The 25486-nt window shown below is 38.9% G+C and overlaps 2 protein-coding genes across 2 annotated transcripts in view; one reads left to right on the top strand and one right to left on the bottom strand.

Annotated features, from left to right (window-relative positions):
- LOC124282588 (serrate RNA effector molecule homolog) overlaps positions 1-11510 on the bottom strand; it is a 28071-nt gene extending 16561 nt beyond the window's left edge. The window contains 13 exon segments of the mRNA XM_046718594.1: positions 1570-1710; positions 1903-2057; positions 2995-3178; positions 3180-3215; positions 3619-3714; positions 4880-4979; positions 5397-5514; positions 6550-6719; positions 8554-8727; positions 9248-9478; positions 10062-10226; positions 10929-11055; positions 11415-11510. Coding sequence (XP_046574550.1) covers positions 1570-1710; positions 1903-2057; positions 2995-3178; positions 3180-3215; positions 3619-3714; positions 4880-4979; positions 5397-5514; positions 6550-6719; positions 8554-8727; positions 9248-9478; positions 10062-10226; positions 10929-11047 — 1689 coding nt within the window. The 5' untranslated portion in view covers positions 11048-11055; positions 11415-11510.
- Positions 11511-14573: 3063 nt separating this feature from the next.
- On the top strand, positions 14574-23959 carry LOC124282587 (U5 small nuclear ribonucleoprotein 40 kDa protein-like). Its single transcript, XM_046718593.1, has 9 exons — positions 14574-14752; positions 15145-15274; positions 15722-15815; positions 16418-16583; positions 17449-17571; positions 19381-19501; positions 21500-21582; positions 22697-22862; positions 23217-23959. The coding sequence occupies exons 1-9, from the start codon at positions 14636-14638 to the stop codon at positions 23264-23266; spliced, it is 1050 nt and encodes a 349-aa protein (XP_046574549.1). The 5' UTR covers positions 14574-14635; the 3' UTR covers positions 23267-23959.
- The last annotated feature ends 1527 nt before the right edge of the window (positions 23960-25486 follow it).

Here is a 25486-nt window from a genome sequence, read left to right as displayed (position 1 = left end):
CGAGCCTGAACCCCGGTTCCGAGGCACATGGGAGAAGCCTGATAAATCAAAGTACCCCAAGCACTCAGACAGACCTCGGAGCGTCGAGGTGACCGACACACCAGCCACACTTGATAGCTTCTTGGTCAAGGCGTCGATAGGGAATCTGCGCCCTACCAGTGCCGAAGCCTGGGTCGGTGCTACTCACAGGGTTCAGAGCATCCGCGGAGCCGAAGCTCGGCGGTTCTAGATCGAACCCTGATCCCGAGACACGTAGGAGTAGCCTGATAAATCAGCGTTCCCCTAGTACTGTCTCCAAAAGCGCACTGAGCATATAGTCAAATGTAGCCTATAGCGCTATATAAATACCCATACATATATATATAAGTGCTCGGGTAGGCAGTTCAAGTTTGAACCCTGATCCCGAAACACCTGGGAGTAGCCTGACAATGCAGGATTCCCCTGGTGTACACGGGTAGACCTCAGTGCATCGAGGTGATCGGTAGCTCCGTCACTGAGACCTGAGCTAACAGCGCTGGGGATCTGCTCCGTACCGGGGCTGAAGCCCAGGTTGGTGCTAGTCTGAGCCCCAGTCCCAAGACACATGGGAGTAGCCTGGCAATGCAGGGTTCCCCTGGTATAGACGGGTATACCTCGGAGAGTCGAGGTGATCGGCAGCTCGGTAGCTCCGTCACACTCAACAGCCTCCTGGCCTGGGTGTTGATAGACATCAGGGCGAGACCTGAGCTACCGGCGCTGGGGATCTGCGCCGTACTTGGGCACACCTTATGATCATCCTGTGGCGGTAGTGTGGCACTACACGACACACAGGGCTTAAACTGCAACAAACCACGCCAGTGTTACTAGCAGGAACTGTGAAGCAGCAAACATATAAACACAAGTAAATAGCAATAAATAAAACGCATGGGCGATTTTTAAATGCTACAAGCTACAGCCATTTAAATACTTAAACATACAATGCAAAGCAGAAAAAAAGGCTAGCCGCAGCTGCGTGTACATACCAGTGAGTAAAGTTGAGTGATATGAAACGAACACGCTTTCAAAATTACTCAACGACAACTTACCACAAATTCGCTGAAATGAGAGAATTTAGGCTAGCCTACCATATAATATGCAAACATAATATATGAACTCCCTACTACAAGCTACCAAGAACATGTAGCAAGGAAACCAAGAACGGGCAGTTCGCCATTTTGCCTGCCACAAGGCTGGAAATCATCTAACGCCTGTGCGTAAGGAAAGGAACCATACATACAGATTGAGACTCTTTTACACTCATCGTATCGGTAGGAGAGCAAACTCGAAACGAACAGCACGCATGTCTATTCAACAGAATGACAGCATGAAAAGTGAGGTACGAGGTAGACGGCAAGAGTTACCTGCTCTTGGCTGTAAGCGGCCCGGTGGGGCCCTGTAGGGGTGGTCTCACAAGACAAAACGAGTTTTTTGTTTTGTAAATAATTTATTAAAAAATATAGTTACAACTGTTGTAGGATATTAAATGAACATTTTAATGCTTATATGTACCCCAAGGAGGACTTCTTCTGAAAAAGAATTGTCTGGACTTACTCTGATGTTATTGAGATTCCAACATATCTCCTTGATGTTGACATTCTTCTTAAAGGTGACCCAGCCCCGTCTGAAGAAGCGACGCTCAGGTTGCGGATCCTGTAGCGCCACTCTGACAAAGCCAGGATATCTCTTACACACCTGTGAAAAAGGTCACAACCCACTTGAAAGAACATAAGGAACATAACATTTAGTTTTATCTGTAAATGAATTCATCAGAATTATGAAATTTTCACCTGAACATCATCAACTATCATTAACCAAATGCAAACATTCATTACAAGATCCCTTGGCGGAAGAAACATTTACGTATGTTACATGCAGCCTACTTACAGCTTCGACTTCCTGCTTGGTGATGGTGGGTGCCAGGTTTCGGAGGAAGACTGACACAGTTTTGTGAAGTGGTTTTGGTCGAGTGTCCTCCTCCTCCATCTTGTTGCTGTCAATGTCTCGACATTCCTTGGTATCATCATCCTTGATTTCACCATCTTTAGAAAGAATCCATGTGTTTTTATAGGGAACGGTGAGGGTAACCTAATGGTTAAAGCGTCTGCTCATCACACCAAAGACCTGGGTTCGATTCCCCCCATGGGTACAATGTGTGAAGCCCATTTCTGGTGTCCCCTGACATATTGCTGGAATATTGCTAATAGCAGCGTAAAACCCAACTCACTCACTCACTGTTTCTATAGCAGTCTGAGCCAACATCCTTGGAGTGAGTAGGTGAGAATGGTTTTATGCGGCTTTCAGCAATATTCCACCAATATCACAGCAGAGAAGACCAGAAAAGGGCTCCATGCACTGTGCCCAAGTTTGGAATCAGACCTGAGCTTTACAGTGATATACTAATGTTATTCCACACAGAACATCCTCGAGACCGATTTAGCTAACTGGAACAAAGACTGCTCTTAAAATCATATTCAGTAAAGTTTAGTGCTGTATCTGATTTGGGTTTAGCACTAGCAATTTAAGTCTTAAAACATTACATATAACATGGTTTTACACTCAAAATAAGAATCATTTGAAAAGACTGTTATCTCAAGGGTCACCGTAGTAATATCTATCCAAACAGACATGCACAAACAACAACCTTATCCAGGAATTCCACAAGAGTGACTATTTATATAAGGACATGAGTAAATAGAGCTTAATGCTGCTCTTAGCAATAATCCAGGGCCTAGATAATTGAAGCTCTCATAGCGCTAAGATAGTTGTAAGTGCCATACATTAACATTAACTTACGACTATCTTAGCGCTAAGAGAGCTTTGAAAATCAAGGCTCAGAACTATAACATCATTGACATGAAGAAAACATTCTGCCAAAGTGGGAATCAAACTCAGTTCTGCAGTATGTGTAGAACTCCCTAACCACCGAGTAACAGAATGAGCACCTGCCTTACTTATACAGCAACATCCCACACTCACCATCTTCCTTGACCTTCTTCACTTGTTTTTCCTCATCCAGACTGTAGATGTCTGCTTCCCCAGCAGGGAGGGGCTCCCCATCATTATCAACCCCCGGAGGTAGAGGCTCATTGTCATCTGATTCTGATTCTGATGAGCTTATTGATCCACTTGAGGAACCACTCTCATAATTATAATCACTCTTTGTCTCTATGATGCTTCTTACTGGCTTTCTTTAGTTCCTGAAAAGATTACCAATTGAGATTGGTGATGATGGATGTTGCTAACAACAATTATATAACTGTTAAGATTCAAATAGTAGTTACTAGCTTGCCACACCATAAATGGGATAGAAAGTTTTGTGAGGGTTGAATATTAGGCATCTGTGCTGCTACGCTCTACTATGTATATTAAAATGCACAAGACCCACACAGAAAACACTCATTTTCTTTCAGTTGTAAGACAGCTTCAAATTAATCAAATGGAACCTAACAAACAGAAAACTGGTCAGTGCATCTGGGGTTGGCTGAGCCAATAAAACACCAAATCTAAACCAAACCCATGTAGATAACTTGCTGGAACAACTACAGACTAACAATACGTTCCCTGTAATTAAGAGTCTTCAGTTTGGGGAGTTCCATGTACCTTATCTTGTTTCTCCTTCTCTTTCAGCTGCTGGAACTCTTTCGCTTTCTTCTGTAACTCCCGTTGTTCTGCTGTTATGGTCATCTGCAATGGTTTCTGAAAAGCAATTATGCCTAAAAGACTGTCATCTCCCAAGCCCCTGTCGACTTATCCCAATGTAGTCCATCTTTTATGAATAATGTTCTATGCTGCAGTGACCAACAATACGGCTACATCACAATGTGGATAATTATAAATTATCAACTCCATACGAGACTTCTGTATTTTAAAAGATTTTTTGAGGTACAGAAGCTAAAGGTTACCTGATACAAACTAAATTGCAAAGAACTTGCTCTTTTGTTACAAATGTTTTGTCTGTACAATCCTACTCGTACTACACAACCCTTGGATACAATGAATTTCTAAAACAAATATTCAAGGTCAGAGATGAACAGTGTCTACAAATAAACAGTTGAAAACAGCCATTATCAGCATAAATGAGCATTGTAATAAATAATCATGAAAAAATGCAAAAAGAGTATTAAAGGTTAATAAATAGCACATTGTTTTGAGATAAACAAAGAGGCAACAGAAAAAGACACATGACAAACTGAAACAAAAGTTGACCGAATGAAACAGTGAAATAATATTTAAGATATATGATAACAGCCTGTACAGAATATGGTCTATCTAGAGATATGACAGCATCAGCATCAATCTATGCAACTGGGATACATGCTTCACAGGTTGAAGAAAACTATGCACAGCATTGAATCTGAAGTGTCCGTAGACTTACCCTAGTCTGAGGTGAAAGGTTTAACATTGTGTTGAAGGCCTTTTTACTCATGTAGTCCTGCGCATGAACATATGCAACTGGTTGTACCAGTCCACACTAATGTCAGTGTGAGCCCACTTTAATACCTCGCCACAACTTAACATGAAGACCTAAGTCTGACACATAGTCTTTTGCATGATGGTGATGTTCAAACTTCCTCCTGAAACATTATAAACTGACGTACAAAAGAAAGAACACACCTGGTGCTTTTGGATTACTTTCCAAAAAACGATGTAAATGTTTTGAAAGGAGTTTTTACAGTGATATATAAGTCACAGACTTTCCTAATATGTTGTCAAAACACCACAGATATCGTGCCCAATTGCAAAGTTGCCAGTCAAAATCACAACACTTTTCAAATAATCCCAAAACACTAGGTGTGTACTTTCTTTTGTACGTCGGTTTACATAAAATACAACCATCCACTGCCCCAATTACTCTACTCACCTCTTTCCCAGGCTCTGCTGATGACTCCTCTTTTTTCACTTCTTCCTCAATCTTCTCTGGAGGTGGTGCCGCCTTCTTCTTCTTTTCCTCTTCAGGACTACTACAATTACAAACAGGTTTCATGTAGCTGCACATCCACAAAAGCAGTCACTGTGCCTCAAGATATGAATAACAGTAATGAATTCCACTGGGACACCCAACCAGTTTTTCCTCATAGGTTGCACCCTACATAATCATATATAATGTCACAATGCTTAATTTGTTTTCAAATCTACTTAGCTTTTCTTAACATTTCTGTAACAAATGCACCCTTATCAAGTTCCAAAAAGAAATTTACATCCAGTATTATCTCCCCTTGTCATGCATATGCAACACATTCATTATATTCCGATTATTATCTCCCAGAAGCTGGCTTCTATTAACACCAAAATCATGACAATAAGGACAACACTCAAGTTTTCTAAAAGACGTCTTCATAGTTCAGTCAGATTTGTTCTTTTAGATTAAAAAGTGTTACCTTTTCTCTGGAGGATGTGATTCTGAGCTATTTCTGCTGCGAGGAACCTCATCCTCTTTCTCTGGTTGGTCAAGAATGGTCAAGTCAAAATCAGATCCTCCCTCCATCTTGATGACAGCTGATAACAAAAGTAAATTTTCACATAATTCTTCTACACTTTCTCAAGGAAAAGAACAGATTGTCATATCAAACATAACATTCAGTTACCAACAAAGGTAATATGTACTCTTGTAAATCTTACTTGACCCAGATTTTGACTTGGGTTGCAAAAAGACAAAAAGACTGAAAAGGTTATGATTATGTTTTGTTCTATCCAAATCACACACAATGACATAGTCATTTGTCATCCAAGCATAGACAGCCTCTTTCACGCTAAAGAAATTCGGTCAGGTAAAATACTTTCCAATAAGCACCCAAACTTAAATTCATCATCATATGTATTCAATTAGATTTTCAACAGTTGCAGAAATAGTAAATCCCAACACTCTGTAATACAGTTCAAGGGGAGAATCAAAATGCAGTACAAATCCCAGAGTAAATCTGTGCCTTCTCAACAATGCAGGCATATCTTAAAATTAGATTAATTTCACCAACTATGAAACACTGTAAGATTACTAAAATATACATCAAGATGTCACTTGAAGCAACAACCCAGAAGTAGTTATCCATAAAGGTCTGTTTCCTTATTAGCAAACCAACTTCTAGAATGCCAATCAAACAGTCTCCTTTTGTCAATGTCTGTGTCAATGTCAATGCCCATGTCAAAATATACAGTGGAAGCTGACTAAGCCGGCACACGTCAGGACTGAAGAAACAATCCGGTTTAGACAGCATGCCGGATTGTAGAGCTGACACGGTTACCTACGACAAGAATTGGACCAGTTTTGTCACTCTCATTTACATTGTGGTATCACGTGGTTCTCTCAATTTCTCTCTCAACTCACATATATTCGGATGGCTCATTTCATGCTGAGATCCGGAATTGACAGCTGCCGGATTGTAGAGCTTTTAAATGATGATAAATGTACTAGCCACGGATGGGACTGACATTTTATGCCGGTGTTAACAACTTGCCTGATTGGACAGCTTCCGGTTTTGACAGCTTCCACTGTAACTTACTCAATGTAAGTATGAACCATTACAAACAGCTCACCTGCATCTAGCACTTTGATGATGTCTTCTGTGTTATCAATGTCAAGCATGAGGCCTTCTAAACGGTCTTGCTGCATGAGATCAGTGAAAACCTTCAACCTTTTCAACAAAGCCATTCTCACTTCCTCTTGACGCTTTTCACATTCTTCTGGATGGTATTTCAGTTTAAACCTATCAAGTAAAACAAATAAAAAATAAGACACTGTACAAAATAACAGCATTTTTACATTTCTTGTGTTTGAACAAAGCCTACCATTAAATAACCCATCGTGGAATATTTTTCTAAAATTGTAACGGTAATACTAAGTTAGTAACACAACGAAATTTGTATCATTGAAACTATCCTTTAAAAATCACATGTAAGTAATTAATTATATTTCAAAATAACATCCGTTTCTATGCTTGCCTAGTGATTTATTCAAGTATCTTTTTGCATTTGCTTATTAGTTCAGAACCATTTTTTTGTCTTCAATAACAGGAAGCTAAACTAGTAATATTTCAAAATCTTCAAAACATGTTCAGTTGAAATGCAATCATTGTAAAACAACTAATGTTCCTTTAGAAACTTGATTCTCATTCAATATAGATGGAAAACAAGACTAATGAACATAATCTGAAAAAGAATATTAGCGTAAAATAAAGCACTATGCCTTTACAGATGAACAATCTCAAAATTTTCATACTTAGTAGAGCACATTTTTATACAGATATAACATGGTTTAAGCAAATTAAATATCGGTGATTCACCTGCAACAGAATTCATCGTATTTACCAAAATTTACCTGCTTGCAACGTGGACACAACCATACACTGGTGATTCCCGGGAATGTAATATTTCGGTCACAATATTTCCGATGACATATTTTCACGAACCTTACACTATGCCTAACACTTTCATCAACTAAAGACTGCATTGTGCGCAGTACCCTAAGCTAAATCCATGCTCCGGTGAAAGGGTTCTTGTGATTGGCTATCTCATTTTCATAGCAGGCCAGTGATTGGTCATTGCATTATTCACCATAGCAACCCAGCTCCTTAATAAGGGGTGAAAAAGTAAGTTAATATAATAAGTAAAGGGAATCAGGTAGCATACATATGGGTTTGACTGAATTCTCGAACATGGACAATACAAAGCAACCCAAATTTTGAATGTACATGAAATACGAGACAGTGATCATGCACTCATTTACAAAAATAAACCTGATCCCCTTTACAAACACAAAATAAAAGAGATTCTTAAAAATCAAACAATCTTCGAAGTGATGTTTCAAAGAGATTACACAATATATTCACAGTATTACAATTTGCTTTGATATGCATCAATGTTCATTACAGAATACAACTTCAAGAGATTTAAACTGTTATCAAGAACAGAAATATGGTAACATAATCCATGTTTGTGGGTTGGTGTTATATCCCTGGATTGTCACCATAATTTTTATATACTTCATCAGGGCTCCAGATAATTTTTCAACATCAGGAGTACGTACTCCTTATTTTTTCAATATAAGAGTACTGGAAAACTTTAAGAGTACATTTAGAGTACTGAATGGAATTTAATGGAGTACCAGTAATCTTGTGTTTCGTTTCATGTATGCACCACAACATTGCTACTCTTGTGTAAAGAGGTCAATGAACAATAAAACAATACTTTTTTCGGATAAATACGACTGTAAATGATTCTAAGACCGTACACCATTGCTGTGGTGCGTATCTGCTACTTTTTCCAAAATATGTCCTTCCGTATTGTGCATATTTTTTTATCCGTACATACGCCGATACGGCCCTTATCTGGAGCCCTGCTTCATAACAGATTAAATTAACAATTTTGAAAAATTTGATAATTCATCTGAAACCGTTACTCAAAAGAATTTTTTTTAATGACCTCAAAATTCATCTTGAACAGTCAAAGAATCAATCTCATTATTCATATAATAGATAAAGCAATGCAAGGAGTCATATTTTGTTACAGTCAAAGGCTGACCATAGATCCAAAGCTACATACCATTCCTCTTCTTTGTGGGCAAGAAAGAACTCATTAATCTGAATTTTCTTGAAATCCTGTTTGTATTCATTATATTTCTTGATAGCATCTTGGTCATTAATGTTATCATCTTGCTGTGTGAGGTACTGCTTGAACGTCATCATCGAAGGCTGGGTCGGGTAATCCACATCCATTCTGCAAAACAGCAAAACATCAACAATTTTGTTTGCTTGTTGTTTAATCCCACACTCACGTTATATTCCAGCATTATGAACTTGGTCAATAAATAATAAAGTCTGGACCAATTTCCTGTGAAATAAAGAAATGGTCTATCTAATCGCTATATACTGCAAGACATCAATTGCTTTCCTTACATTAGTACCTTTACATTTTACACAGGTGGTCAGGGTCGCTGACTTGGTTGACAAGTCATTGTATCTTGATGCTCATGCTGTTTATCACTGGATTGTCTTGTCCAGACTCAACCAGCATATTTACAGACCTTCACCATATAACTGGAATACTGCTGACTGCAGCGTTAATCAACAACCAACCTTTACATTACTTTCAATTTTGTGCAATGAATATTATAGTAGGTTCCTTGGGACACAATTTATATTCTTTCTCTGGGTCCACTCTATACATCTGCAAATACTGGACACACATTTCTGCATTGCGTGATTCTAATAATATTCTACTTGTTCTTTTTACTGACCTTCCCTGGTTCGGCACATTTCCGAAGCCTCCCTGCTGCTGCGGTGGACCTTGGATGTTTGTCATGTCCGGGCCAGGTCCCCAGTTGCCTTCATGATGTGGGTGGCCCCCTCCAGCATGCATTGGCCCTCCTCCATAAGGCATGTCATAGTGGCTTCCATACCCTCCTCCCCCACCCCCTCCTCCACCGCCACCGCCTCCTCCCCCACCACCACCTCCGCCTCCTCCATCCCTGACAATGTAGACATAGTTATAAACAGGAAGGGAAAACATTTCAGGTTTCACCTAGGGATAGATGATAAGATATTAACTGGTATTCTGAGACTGATAACCTCAAACAATGTCCAAACATTTATGGCAGCATTAAAATATAAGTTCCTTGAATCCACGTGGTCCTATCGAATTTGAACCTACTAACCCCATAATCTGCATATATTAACATCAGAGAATCTGCATATATTAATATCAGATTAAGGACAAAACCCATGACTTTCATAATTTCATACAATTGATAGTGTACTCCGGTACAGTGGCACATATAAAGTCACTTGCCCTGATAATTTTTCCACTATAACCAACCGTTTTCTTGCTGATTTTTTAAATAAACAACATAGTTAACATTCAAAAGTCTACTGGACACCGGTACAGTGTGATATACAAATTTGCTTGCCCGACAGAAAAAAACCACTGGACTCGGACGTCTGGCAATGGGTTATTTCCACCCCTGACAATGTAAGGACAGAAAACAAATACATTCTGACATTCTGAAGTGGTCAGACTATTTGCCAAATTTACTCATAAACAAGTTTATTTACCAGTCTCTCCGCATACGCTTAGCATGGGGAGGGCTCATGTCATGACGTGTTGGGCTGAACCTTTCTCTTCGACGAGGCTCATAATCTCGCCCATATGGATCACGTCTGTTGTCACGATTACTTCTGCTGCTCCATGCATCCCTTGATCGGCCACCAGAACCTCGTCTATGTTGAAATTAACAATTATTTTATGATTGCTGAACTAGTCAAATCTCGGAAACCAGAGGATTAAGTATTGGTATGGTAAAACATAAGCAGAAAATTCACAACTGAGACATATTAATTGATTCTGGAACCCTCTAATAATTAATGGCAAAAAGTGAAAAGTGTGAAAGACAGACATATCAGTCAAAATGGTCACACTTAGACTGACTGACTGACTGAGCTTGGTTTTTACGCCACTTTTAGCAATATTCCAGCAACATCACGGCGGGGGTGTACCCATGTGGGGATTCGAACCCGGGTCTTCGGCGTTACGAGCCAACGCTTTAACCACTAGGCCACCCCTAAGCCCGTCACACTTAGAAGATAAAAGGGCAATATGAAACAGTAAAAATATAAGGCATAAATAAACAACTTGTCTGGTTTATTTATTTCCTCAATACAAAGGAATTCCAACAAACTTTCATCAACAGCGAAACCTGTGTGTGTTATTTGAATTAAGACTTTGTCGCAATTTTGAAGTGTCCCTTTCAAACAAAACCCACAATCAAAAAGAATGGTCATATTCTAGCTGGAGGCATAAAATCCTGAAGTATAACTGGTTTCTGAGAATTGTTTCTACTTTGAATTCCACACTGATTAAGTCAGAACAATGTAAATATTTGTTTGTTGAACAAGCGTAATGATAATGATCATTGGTCCGACCTGTCATGGTCCCAGTTCTCTCTTCGTCTATCATCTCGACGATCATAATCATTTCTCTCACGTCGGAATTTGTCTCTTCCTTTCCTCCTTGTATCGTATTCATCCTCACTGTCGCCCATCTTATACCCTAGAAGAAGAAACGTCTGATTTCAAAGGCGATTCGAGCTAATTAAAAATGTCCATTTCTGAGTCGAAGGCAAACCTTCGTGCATAACCACGCTGGCTACAGTGGATAGAATTATGTTATGCTTCTGAAGAACAGTGTCATTTAAAGCGCCATCGATGTATCTTCAGACATAGGCTGGCAGGAGGAAATGGGATCGATCAAGAACAAAAGTATTTCTGCCAGAACAGAATGGGAAGGGGCTTCAGTGTCTGACCTGTGAATGGTATTTTATGCACAGTGGCAAACAACTTGACTATTCACGTTAACATTGTTGTCAGTCGATAACTGATGATTTAATCGTATTGTTGTGTACAATTTACCGGACAGTGTTTTGAAATGATATGATTAAAACTGGCCCCGGAGTTCACGAAAAATATCTCATATCCGCCAGGATGACGCCAAACCTTTCCGTAAGAGGGCGCTCCGATCTATAGTCTGTTCCCGGCTAAACTGGATACTAGTAACTGGGCACAACTTCGTTTCACTTCGAGACGGGAATTTGTGTGAGACTCAAAGGGAATGACACGTTTCTATCTGGTAATTTATTTTGAAAAGGTTAAGGTGTTTGAAAATGTATAAGGTATTCCGAACATTCAGTTGCGCACATCAGTACAACTGGGGCGTACTTTACATTAGTTTGAAAGACTCCACAAGCCCATATTTAGTCTGTCTCACCGTCTCTGAACCACAATATTTTCCCTAAGTAGAAAAGAGCTCTCCCTACAATGCTAAAGAACTAATTGAAGCAAGTCTAGATTTTATCAGGTCCTGAATCTCCCATCTCACTGGGGCTCCTTTTCAGTTTAAATGGGTTTATTTGTTACTATCAAATTTATATATATTCAGAGACTAATCGTTAGTCTAGCCCATATTGGTTATTTTATTATAACATTGTGAAGGTACTATACTACCAAAAGAAGTAAGGGGCCGATCATAATTTATAGCAAGGGGATGGGGGGGGTGGGGTGGGGTGATGATTTGTATTCAGAAGCATGTACAATGTGAATGACCCCTAAAATTTACGTATTACAAAAGTAAGTGACCCCCTTGCATATCATGTACAAAATCAATGACCCCTCCCCATTCCCATATTTTTTAAGCAGAATGTTGTATTTTTATGTACAAAATTGCTGACTCACCCTAGTACATGTGTACAAAATTGCTGAACAAAATGGGTGCCCCCCCCCCTCCTAAAATCATCATCACCCCCCTTAACCATAAATTATGAACGATCCCTAATACTACGTGTCTTTGTGTATCAAGAACACCAGTGGATATATATGTAAATGTGGCATAACTGGTTATAAATGGCAAATCGATGGAACGACGCTAATTATGTGTGTGCTGATTTAATTTATTTGTACATTGATACATTACTGAACATCGCCCGTGAAATATTTGCATCTGGAATAGCAAACAAGTGTTATGTTAATTATTCCTTCATGTTTCAGCATTGATCATTTGTTACAACAAATATTATTATGGCATCTGTTTTAATCTGGTGTTGGTTTTGCCTGATACCTCTTCTGTCAACCCTTTGATTTCGTTGTAAAGACAGGATTGGTTGCTTTTTCGATTAATGCAGGTTTATAGATCTATGGATACACAATGACATTTAGAAAGCGGTCAAATGTAACAGACACATCCTATACTGGGGGATTACACTTTCTCAGTCAAGTACAGATTTTAGTACTTTCGTTGGGTTGAGTCCCATCCGGGATTCGAACCCACACCCTCAGAGTCAGGCACCTAGCTAATCGCCAGCAGACAAAGTCAGCCACCTACCCCGCTCATTCACCGCGACTGAGAAAGTGTAATCCCAAATATATAACATATGTTACATTTGACCACTTTCTAAATGGCATTTATATGTATTCATAATTTAAATGTATTCATAGCTTTCGGCCGTGAGAGCCGTGCCAGTTTACACTTATAAGAGGGGTACACAAAGCCCGTGGTCTAGACAGTAGTTGTCCGACTTCCATGTGTATAGCTGAGCGGGTTAGGCGGCTGACTTTGTGTGCTGGCGATTAGCTGCTTGACTCTGAGGGTGTGGGTTCGAATCCCGCATGGGACTCAACCTAACAAAAGTACTAGATTCTGTACTTGACTGAGAAAGTGTAGTCCCAAATATAACATATGTTACAGGTGTATCTAGATATTCTGCCGAGACTGACAATTTGTATGAAGTCCGATATACCTTGCGCAGGACAGGGTAAGAATGTCATGGCATGAAATAATATTTGAATGCATATAGATTTAAGAGAGCGGATATGTGAATAACGGTTGTGTGGGCGCTGTCGCGTTTACAACCGTATACTGAAAGACGTTTTAGGCCGTTCTTTTACTTCTGTCTGTCTGACTTCATAAAGTGATTATTATATATATAATACCCATAACGATAGCCTACCTGTCTTTCATACCTCGATACATGACTATATACACACATTAGATGCAGATTTCATCTAAACGATCTACAAATCAGTAACACGTGTTTTAAGTTGCTTCTGATTGAACCAAATATTAGGTGTTCGTGATAGTTTTCAATAGCGGTACTCAAAGACTCCAAAATTCCACGTCACAACCTTGAAATAGAAGAATAATGACAATTATTATGAATATACACCTTCTTTTATTCTGTGGAGGCGACGTTTCGACATAGCTCTAATGTCGTTGTCAAGCAAGTGATACATGAGTAACAAATTGAGAGAACATATACAGGAGTTGTTGTTACAGTAGATAGGGAATGAGTTGTTTATACAATAGATGAGGTTGATGTACAACGTTTGTATGAGAGATTAAGTAAATTGATAGGAAGACAGTAGGGTGACATACAAGGACTGAATTAGAGCTTATACAACTGATAGGAAGCCAGGTGGATGTTTATACAATGGATCGGGTAGATGTACATAGTTGGAATGAAACAGGTAATGTACACAAGAAATATTATTGATTACTTTATCAAGTGATGGTAGGCATTGGAAATGTAGTATCCTTCATCTCTGTTGAGGGCGAAGTCCTATCTTCTTGATGTGTACTGCTTCCAAAGGTTTACGAATTTTGTAGTCAGACTGGTTCTTCACTATGGTTTTGGTCTTGTCCCATTTGATGGTGTGGTTAGGATGGGCTTTGATGTGGTCGGCAATGGCTGATTTAGAATCATTTTTCCTAAACTGAAGCCTGGTGTTCCTCAGGGTGAGTGGCCTTGGTGTTTCTCCAACATAGGAGTCACCGCAGTCACATTCTATGTGGTAAACCACACCTGAGGGGTCTTGCTTCTGGGACGACCTAGGTCTTCCTGTGGCCTGCAAGAGGTTCTGGATGCTGTTGCCTCTTTGGAAGGTGAAGTCTATGTCAGCTTGCTGCTTCAATGGTCGTCGGATGTGATCAACTCAACTTCTAAAATGCCCATCGAAGAAGACAACTTTGAAATAGTCTATAATGCCGCAGGTTCCCGGAAGTGAGATGCGCATGTCCTAACATACAAACTTCCGGTTTGGAAAGAAGCGTGATACTGTCGCTTCTAAAGTAAATAGTAAACATGGATCACAAGCGAAAGGCAATGGACGGAGCTTTGGTACCTGTGAAAAGAGCACGGGGAAATGAAGTTGTGTTAGCAGACGGCGAAACGAACGGTGCTTTACTGCAGAGTCAGAGTGTAAGTTGATCGTGTAAATCGGCTTGATCATACTCATGCTTTCGCGGATTGTCTCCCTTCTCCTCCCGTGTATAGTGTTTTATTATTGTTGACTTATTTAATTGGTTACGAAAGGGAGCAATTAGATGGAGGAAAAGGGTGTATTAGTTATTTTTCTTAGAGGTCTGACGTGATGTCAGAGTTTCTTTTGGGGAATTCTGACTTGAATTACAGCATTTAAGTGTAATAGGCTTAAGAAATGGGAAAAGCTATTTTTGCCAGCATCAGAAAAGTAATAAAATACTGGTTTGAAACTGCAAATTGAAATATGTTCCTAGGTTTCTTCTGCAAATTTTGTGGTAAAAACATATTTCATGATTTTAATATTATTTTCTCTTTGTTGAATCCGACAGGGTCCACCTCGGACATCTAGTCTTGATGGACCAATCATGCTGCTTACAGGCCATGAGGGAGAAATATTTACTGCCAAATTCTCTCCAGACGGGCAGTTAATTGCTTCATCAGGGTTTGACCGTCTCATATGTGAGTAATCTGAGAACTGAGTTATTGTTTTGTGCAACATTATTTTTGAAATATTTACTCAAATTAGAAGTTATCATCAATTAAAAGGCACTCCATCAAAATGTTCTGCAAATCAATGTTATTACTGTTAATAGTATTCCAGAAACATTCAGGTGAACGATAAATTTTGTGGATGCATTTGTCTAGCCATCGATTTAACCTTGCTGCAATGCATTAGTAACCTTTTGGCAGCTTTTTATGGAATTAAAGTACTCTAAAAAGACGTTCCATGTTAGCTGTGAAAATGGCTGACAAACCATCTTCTCCAGCAGACACTTTTCTGTTACAGTGCATTTCGATATATCCTGTTAATCCATAATGTGATTGCTAAGGCTTTATATATTAGTTCAAAATGATTATCAAGAACTGTATTATATTTGTGCGTCTTCATTCTGTTTTGGTTTTTAGATTTTTGGACAGTATATGGAGAATGTGAGAACTTTACAGTACTGAAAGGGCACACAGGAGCTGTGATGGATTTAGAATTCTCCACAGATGGAGGGTAATATCTGAACTGAAACTGTTTGTGTCAAAGTCTTGCAAGTCTAGGAATATTTACTTGCGATTGGTTTATATTTTTATATATTTCTTCGCACAGTCTTCAAACTGGTGGTTAATTTGGTTTATCTTTAAAAACTAAATGATACAGACTGAGCTACAGTAGGGGTTAATGTGTGGAAGTATGACCTGCACTTATGAGGATATCATAAACTATTAGTGTTTTTGTTTGGACTTAGTCAGGTTTTGATAAGAGCAAGTGAAACAGTTATGTACCAGGTTCATCTGGATTCCAAAAGGTGTGGTAATGGTAGTCGTTTATATGTTTAAGTATTAATCCAGTTAAGGCTTTTACCTCTTTACTGGTCCTGTTGTATATAAAGTGCATGTCATTTTCACAAAGCAATAAAGTAAAAGATAGTCCAATTTTGGAATTTGTACGAAATTCACTGTAGACTTGAGGTCATATATTAGCCTCTTTGAACACCTCGATCAATCCATGCTCATGCATATTGCTGCATAGTAATTCAAATTCTGTTGCAGATGCTGTCCCATTCTGCCAATATTTAACTTTATGAACACATTCACTCCTTCATGTCTTTCCAGAATGTTGTTCACTGTATCAACTGACAAGACAGGTGCAGTGTGGGATGTTGATTCAGGAACACGAATACGCAAGTTGAAAGGTCACCAGACGTTTGTAAATTCATGTAATCCTGCGAGAAGGGGTCCACAGCTGGTGTGCACAGGAAGTGATGATGGAACAGTCAAAGTAAGCATGTGTGGAGTGTATTAAAATGTCTCATATCCATTCCATTATCAGAAGTACTTTGTGCCCTCCATCCTCATTATGCAAGGGAGTTGACTCAGAGTCCATTATCCACCCATGCCAAACTAGACTGGAATTTCTGTGTTTTGTATTGGTAAGGCTTAATGCGTCTTTGCATAGTCCTTTCATCAATGGTGTAACCAAATTGACATCCACCTCATAAATAATGTGGCGACTGCTGTGCAATTTGCGGAATTTGCAAAATATGTTAGTATGCTGCCGGCAGGGTGTTGACAGATATTTGCCATATATCTTAATGTTTTTAATCATCGCATGTAAGTGACTCTTGACTGGGCTCTTCCTTCTTGTTTGAGGCAGAGGTACAAGAAGTCAAATCTGATCTGAATCTCAACAGCAGGTACATAAAAGGGACTTAACTCATAATAGCCACTGCTGGCACTTTGAACGAAGATGAATTTCCAGCTGAGTTTGCCAAGGGTGGAAACTGGACTGTTATAGTCAGGTTATTCTCTTGCATCAGGAAGATGTACTTGTATATCCTACCACTACTGGTGTTGTTAGGTTTTATGAATGAGTTTGGTTACAGCCTGGCGTTCAGCAGTAAAGGAATGAAACAAGAACTGCTCAGCTCGTAGTTGGTACACATTATGTGTCTGTGGTGGATATGCACCATGATTAACTTTGGCATGGCATCTCACTGGGCAAGCACTAAACCTGCACAAGTTTAGACTAGTGCAAGACCACAAGTCACCTCACCTTGTTGAAAGGCATTGTGAAAAGGCATTCACTAGATGATCATTATTCCGCTTTGGAGAGTTGTGTGTACAGTGCTGTTGTTTCGTTCCAGTTGTGGGATGCCAGAAAGAAGGGTGTTATACAGACATTCCAGAACACATACCAAGTAACAGCCGTCAGTTTCAACGATACAGCAGAACAGATCTTCTCTGGTGGGATTGACAATGACATCAAGGTGAGATTGAGTGTTTATGTCATGATTGTGTATACTGACACACATGGTCGTTTATGCTAACTTATACTGACACACATGGTTGTTTATACTGACACATATGGTTTATACTGACACACATGATTGTTTATACTGACACACTGATTGTTTATACTAACACACATGATTGTTTATACTAACACACATGATTGTTTATACTGACACACATGATTGTTTATACTGACACACTGATTGTTTATACTGACACATGATTGTTTATACTAACACACTGATTGTTTATACTGACACACTGATTGTTTATACTAACACACTGATTGTTTATACTGACACACATGATTGTTTATACTAACACTGATTGTTTATACTGACACACTGATTGTTTATACTGACACACATGGTTGTTTATACTGACACACTGATTGTTTATACTGGCACATGATTGTGTATACTAACACACGGATTGTTTATACTGACACACTGATTGTTTATACTGACACACACGGTTGTTTATACTGACACACTGATTGCTTACACTGACACGTATGGTTGTTTATACTGACACACTGATTGTTTATCACTGACACACTGATTGTTTATACTGACACACTGATTGTTTATACTGACACGCATGGTTGTTTATACTGACACACTGATTGTTTAAACTGACACACATGGTTGTTTATACTGACACACTGATTGTTTATACTGACACACTGATTGTTTATTCTGACATACTGATTGTTTATACTGACACACATGGTTGTTTATACTGACACACTGATTGTTTATACTGACACACATGGTTGTTTATACTGACACACTGATTGTTTATACTGACACACTGATTGTTTATTCTGACATACTGATTGTTTGTTTATACTGACACACATTGTTGTTAATGCTGACACATATGGTTTATACTGACACACTGATTGTTTATACTGACACACTGATTGTTTATTCTGACATACTGATTGTTATTCCGACACACATGATTGTTTATACTGACACACTGATTGTTTATACTGACAAACATGATGGTATATACTGACAGACATGGTTGTTTATACTGATTCACATGATTGTGTATACTGATACAAATAATTGTCTATGCTGTTATATTTGATTGTGTATATTAATAAACACGATTATTTATACTGATACTTTAGCATAAGTCTTCTTCATCCCATGCTTGTCAAAAGAGATGCCTAATGTGATTGGGTGATCATTTTCCCTGTCATAGTAGATGCATAGCATTGCCTCCCAACTGTATGGACTGATGCATGTGGTGTCAATCTGTTGATTGTCTGATTTAGTGGTACAAGTTTATAGATCTTTGTCATATAGTCAGGATATTAATGAGTGTGGGGTTAAACAACAAGCAGACTAACCAAACTTTAAACATTCACCCAGCAATGTTTATATTATCACCATGGTTGTTTGTGTTAATACACATAAACCAGTTATGGTGAAGTAGCTATATTGCATTTTTTATGAATTGTGGTGACAGAAAGATAGAAGACAGGTTTTGTCTGTTTTGTACTGTCAAGAGTGACTTAATATATATGTCAGTATGTCAACATTTACCCTGTCACATTCTTGGTTTATTGGTATAATTAGCATTAATGAATTGCAGTCAATTTAAAAATTCATCAAATCAAATCTGTCATCTGTGGCAGTTATTATGCACTGACAATCATATTATGTTACAAATTCTGATTTACTTGTGACTTGCTATCAGTTCTTGGTGAATTATTTCCAAGAATTTAATGTTTCAAGGGGTTTAAGACATTGTTTTGCTTGTTTTCCCAGGTATGGGACTTAAGAAAGAACGATGTCCTGTATCGAATGAGAGGCCACTCTGACACCGTTACAGGGATTGAAGTCAGCCCAGATGGCTCCTATCTCCTCTCTAATGCCATGGATAATACATGTAAGGCCATAGGAGCATCAGTATATTAACATGTACAGTATTGACGTAACCTCTGATTGGGGGTCCCAAGTATCCAACCCATGCTTGTTGTTAGGGGTGGGTATTGCAGAGAATATTCATATTACGATATATTGCGATGCGAAAGCATGTATTGCGATATGTATTGCAATATATTGCATGAAGTATTTTTAAACAAAAAACTACATATAATCGAGTTACTGCTTGATTTATAGAGCAAAAACACAACAAAATCACTATGCTTGATTAAGCTTTAATAACAAATTTTAATCATGATAGAATAAAAATGTGAATAATATTTGGCACAAATAAAACAAGGAAATATCCGAAGATTTCCATGTGTTACGACGTTTTCCGAATACATGTCAAAATACCGGTTTTCGATCAGCGTATCGCAATACGTATCGTTTTCATGTCTGAACCGGTAAATACCGGTAAACCGGTTATATTGCGCAGCCCTACTTGTTGTAGTAGCCAACCAATCATCAGATGGTACAGTGGAAGCCTGGCAGATTATGTCACTATATCCTCTGAGTGGGGATCACAAGGCAGAATATAACCCCAGTATCCCATGCTTGTTGTAGTATCCAGCCAATCATTAGATTGTCCAGTGGAAGCCTGGCAGAATATGTCACTATACCCTCAAAGTGGGGATTACAAGGCGGAATATAGGAACACAGGAAAATTCAAGCGTTCCTTTATTATTTTCGAGTTTTCATCACCAGCGTTGAATAGTGCTGTGGGAGGAAATAAATAAAGGAACACTGCCATGAAGTGGTGTTCCCATATTTGTTTCCTTCAGTATATATCCCCTGTATCCCATGCTTCTTGTTGTAGCCAACCAATCATCAGATGGTTCAGTGGAAGCCTGGCAGATTGTGTAACTATATCCTCTGACTGGAATATTGCTAATTTTAGTGTAAACTTCCATTCACATGCTTGCTTGTTGCCTAGAAAAGATATACTGTAAACGTACTTATTTTCGCGTGGTGCAATTTTCGCGGAATTGACAGTTTGGACTACATCGCGCGGTCAATTATTCACGCAATCAGTAATTGCCGGAACTGCCAGCTGTCTCTTTGGCCGCCACTAATAGCAGTGAAAACAATCAGAGTGGCTTAACCTGTCAGGCGGCGTTTATTGCATACTCACAGGAAATCCCTATCTGTGCGATATACTAGTACACAGTAATCCGTTTACTCATGGAAGAGATGAAAAACACATCAGTCTTATGTTCCCGAATTCTGACGATCTGACGAATTAACTTCTACTGTATATGAAGCTCTTTGTGATTTCAAACAAGCCGGGTTGTTGTGAATGAGATGATTGAGTGTTAAGTGACTATTCGCTTCATGATGTACTGGTAAATAAAATCTTAATGAATAAATAAAATACTGCTGTATTATTTCTTTCCGAGTCGTTTCATGGTAATCTGTTTTTATCAAACCATCTGTCATGTGACCAATTTCCATGGCGGCCACAACACACATTGCTGTTTTCGCTAATTCGGCGATGGGATTTGGCTCATTATTTAATTATGTTTTGGGAAATACATTACAGCGACAGTTAAGTATGATTCTTTATGCTACTATCAGTCGCCTTTATAAGAATCCCGTAGATTTCTGTCTTCAAACTTGATGTGTTATGGTAACAACTCAGGGGCGAGCGTGGCTAGACTGAATGAATGACAGGTTTATTCGCGGTGTATAAATTTTCGCGCTAAAATGTTTTGCGCGAAAAGCGTGAAAATGAAACCTGCACGAAATATAATACGTTTACAGTACCACTGTTACCCTCTGTCTGGATGGATGGTCATACTATCAACCACTGGTTTGTATATTAAGGGCCTGATGTCTCCACAGGTTGCTGGGATACAGCTGAAACATTGCAGACCATGTTTACTCCTTTCATAAAGCATTTTTGGAGGGGACTTGGCACATGTGGTCAAGAGCCACTCTGAACTGTTATGTTCTGTTTCAGTGAGAGTGTGGGATATCCGACCCTTTGCACCCCAGGAACGATGTGTAAAGATATTTCAAGGTCATCAACATACATTTGAAAAGGTACAGTTATTGGGGGTCAGCAGTGTTTTACTGCATTGTCAGCTTTACTACCTTCAAAGGGGGCAGGTAGCCAAGTTGTCTTAGATGCAGAAGCTGGGCATACCAGAAAACTTTCATATAAGTTTGAATCCCAGTCGATGCCCATACCAGTACTTACCAATATGGTAAATGTCTGAGACCAGATCACTTTGGACTTTCCTCTCTCATTACCTCCCACATGAAGCTAACTTGCTATGATATCACTGGAATATTGTTCAAAGTTGAGATAAACCCAACTCGTCCTGTCACTAAGAACGGGCAATATGATGTCAACCGAATCTTAGGGATGAGGTCAAAACAAAGCATTAAGTAAACTTTCTCTTGCAGTTACAGTTGTTCACATATTTGGTACTTACAGACATCTATGGTTTTCCTAAAGGTTGTGTGAATGTACACACTCTTCGACTTTTCAGTTTCGGATCAATTAAAGCATTTTTATACTGAACAAATATAGTTAGGAATAATGAATATTTTAGGGGAATACTGAGCACACAGTTTTATAAAAGTATATCGAAAATATTTTCGTATTCCCTATCCTTTTTTATTAAAAAAACATGTCTGGAAAAGATGTAATAATATTTATCCCATACCATCATTCAGTTTGTGGTTAAATTTAACCTATTTGTGCTGAAAATGCTTAAAAAATAAGCCATAAGATATGAAACAGAATTTGGCCTAATCAAGAGCCATAGCAGACAGTGGATATAGCAATACTTAATGTGCATGCTTTCCAGTTTACCATTCATAACCTTCTTACTGCATTCCTTCTTTTTCATGTTAGGGCGGTGGGGTAGCCTAGTGGTTAAAGCATCTGCTTGTCACGCCAAAGGCCTGGGTTTGATTCCCCACATAGGTACAATGTGTGAAGCCCATTTCTGGTATCCCCTGCCGTGATATTGCTTGAATATTGCTAAAAGCGGCTTAAATCATACTCGGTCAGTCAGTTAGTCTTTTCATGTTAAGTCACATATCCAAGATGAACAGTTTGAAAACTTAATACCAGAAAGTCTCTTTGCAAGTGTATTTTATACAAAGTTATCCAAGTTCTTGTTTTATGCGTAGTTTTTCATTTCAGAATCTGTTGCACTGTTCGTGGTCAGCAGATGGCAGCAAGGTGACGGCAGGTTCTGGTGACCGCTTTGTCTACGTGTGGGACACGACATCACGAAGGATCTTATACAAACTTCCTGGTCATGCAGGCTCCGTCAATGAAGTGGACTTCCACCCTCATGAACCAATAGGTAATGCTTAAGTTCTGTAAAGTTTCATTTGTCAGTAGAGCATAATATTCTGGATAACAAATAGAATGAGGTAGTTCTGGTATGTGACTGAACATTTTGAGTTATTGCCTAGTTTGGGTGATAAGTATACATAAGAAACAGGTTGTTCAGATATGTGACTGAATATTTTGAGTTTATTGCTTTTGTTGGGTGATGAGTATACAGTATTGTCTCTGTGCCATGTTCACTAGAAAAATAAGTGTTTTTATATGTTTTGCAATGTAGTTTCCATGCTGTGTAATATACACACAATCTAATGTCTATGCTACATGCATATATGTTGTGGAGGTTTGAAGACTGTTTGTTTCTTTCCAGTGCTCTCCTGTTCCAGTGATAAGAAGATGTTCCTCGGAGAAATAGAGTGACCTCATACCTACAGCAGATGTGTATTGACTCGGTGACAAAAAGAGAACTATGACAGACGCAACAGTGTATGTCTGAGTGCGTACTGGGTGCATGTGCATTGTGTACTTTGTCTGTGGGACAGCCTAATGAACAGTATAGTGTCACACTGAAGAAGAACAGTTTGCAATGTTTAAAGGAAGTTATAATTTTGAAAACAATGAATTTTATTTCCAAAAAATCAATTAATCTTAAATCTACAGCAGTTATTGTGGGTAATAAGGATGGGACGGGACGGGTTTAGCTTTTGTGAATGTGTGGCAGACAAGAGTGTTTGGGCTAAGATTGCTTTGTGGAACAGGGTCCTTGACCTTCACACTGTAACCTATGTAAGTCAATGCTAGCGCTTCAGAGTTATACCTGTCACAGCTCATAGACTGTTATTTTTGGACACATGTAAGGTTTCTTTGATCTGTGAAGTATTTTCCAATGAAAGACATTTTCCCAGGTTATTTCTTCTCATTATGTACTTACCACAGACTTCAGTATGTCCTTGTACAGTAGGGTTACTTCCCCAGCAGTCCAATGACGGTTGCCCAGTTCCACGCTGCAGACTAGGTACCTCTTTCAGGTCTCAAGAATGAATTGGAGGGTGCATTCATCATTTTGTAAATAAACTCATTTCATTGTATGATAAAATAAATATTTACAAGAGACATTGGTGTTGAATGTTTATGTTGGTAAGGAGATGTCATTCTTTTCATACTTTACATTGATGCTTCCTGAAGAGGGGCGGTGGGGTAGCCTAGTGGTTAAAGCATTCACTTGTCCAGGGTTTTACATGACGCATGATTCCTGCGTATTTGATGCAACATTTTGTAAACGACTCTCAAAATATTATCATACGAGTCAAGCTTGATGCAAGTTTTAGGGGTGTGTGTGTGTGTGCTCACAATTAAGTTCAATAAAATCGATTTGATAAGCTAAAACTTATATTGCTCAATGATAGTTTGACTTTACAAAGCTGTCAGATTGTTCCAGAGAACTCAGAGGAGACAGTAATCCTGGCTGTTTGAACTGAACAATGCCGTAGTTTCATTTGGTGGTGTGACATACACAGTTACATACTGAGAATGGTTAACACAAAGAAATACTAAAATTTTCATGACTCCCAAATATTGAAAATGACACCCAAAAATAAATATTTTTAAAAGTCTGTGTAAAACCCTGCTTGTCATGCTGAAGACCCGGGTTTGATTCCCCACATGGGTACAATGTGTGAAGCCCAATTTCTGGTGTCCCCTGCCGTGATGCTGCTGGAATATTGCTAAAAACGGCGTAAAACCATACTCACTCACTCATCAAGATTGAGATTAAGATTGAAGCAGGCACTTTGTCTTTCATTCATACTAATAATTCAAGAGATAAGTTAGTTTGAGTCAATGTGTTATGTGTGCATAAATAACACACTGCACTTTGCAATATTCAAATTCAAGTGAGTGAGTGAGTTTAGTTTTATGCCGCTTTTAGCAATATTCCTGCAATATAACGGCAGGGGACACCAGAAATGAGCTTCACACATTGTGCCCATCTGGGGAATCGAACCCAGATCTTCAGCGTGACGAGCAAACGCCTTAACCACTAGGCTACCCCACCACCCCTTCAAACTCAAGTCTGGCCCTGACAATTCTGTCATTGATACAGTGAGCAACGATCTTTTCCAAAGGGTTTACAATGACATGCCATCATGTGCGTTAGTGACCTTTTACATCTAGCATAGGTTGCACACATCACAAAGTTTCATAAGAAACATCTCACCACAAGAAACAATTTATTGTTAATCCCCGCAACACGTTTTGCAGGGGGTATTAAAATGGACTGTCCGTGCGTCCGTGCACATCTTTTCCGGAGCATAACTCTAAAACCGTACAATATTTCTTCACCAAACTTGGCACATATATATATCTGGTGGCCTACTGGTGCCTTTTGGTAGTTTGGGACTTCTGAATAAAATATTATTTGTGTTTCCATGGCAACAAGTTTGACTTAGACTGAAATTGGTGGTAGTACTCTTTTCTGGAGCAGAACTCTAAAACCGTGGAATGTTTCTTCACCAAACTTGGCACATAGATAGATCTGGTGGTCTACTGGATGCCTTTTGGTATTTTGGGGTTTCTGAATAAAATGTTTGTTGCGTTTCCATGGCAACAAGTTTGACAGACTGAAATTGGTTGTAGTGCTCT

The sequence above is a fragment of the Haliotis rubra genome, unplaced genomic scaffold, assembly GCF_003918875.1.
Source record: "Haliotis rubra isolate DU_JTF1 unplaced genomic scaffold, ASM391887v1 Scf30, whole genome shotgun sequence".
NCBI classification, from domain to species: Eukaryota; Metazoa; Mollusca; class Gastropoda; order Lepetellida; family Haliotidae; genus Haliotis; species Haliotis rubra.
The sequence above is the reverse complement of the archived record's forward strand: the minus strand, read 5'-3'. Positions and strand labels throughout refer to the sequence as shown.

What these genes read in the sequence shown, in the direction of transcription:
- LOC124282587 (XM_046718593.1), top strand. Translation starts at nt 14,636, where the DNA reads ATGGATCACAAGCGAAAGGCAATGGACGGAGCTTTGGTACCTGTGAAA. An exon ending in ATCAACATACATTTGAAAAG is followed by an intron (nt 21,583 to 22,696) that starts GTACAGTTATTG and finishes TTTTCATTTCAG; the next exon opens with AATCTGTTGCACTGTTCGTG. An exon ending in CCACCCTCATGAACCAATAG is followed by an intron (nt 22,863 to 23,216) that starts GTAATGCTTAAG and finishes GTTTCTTTCCAG; the next exon opens with TGCTCTCCTGTTCCAGTGAT.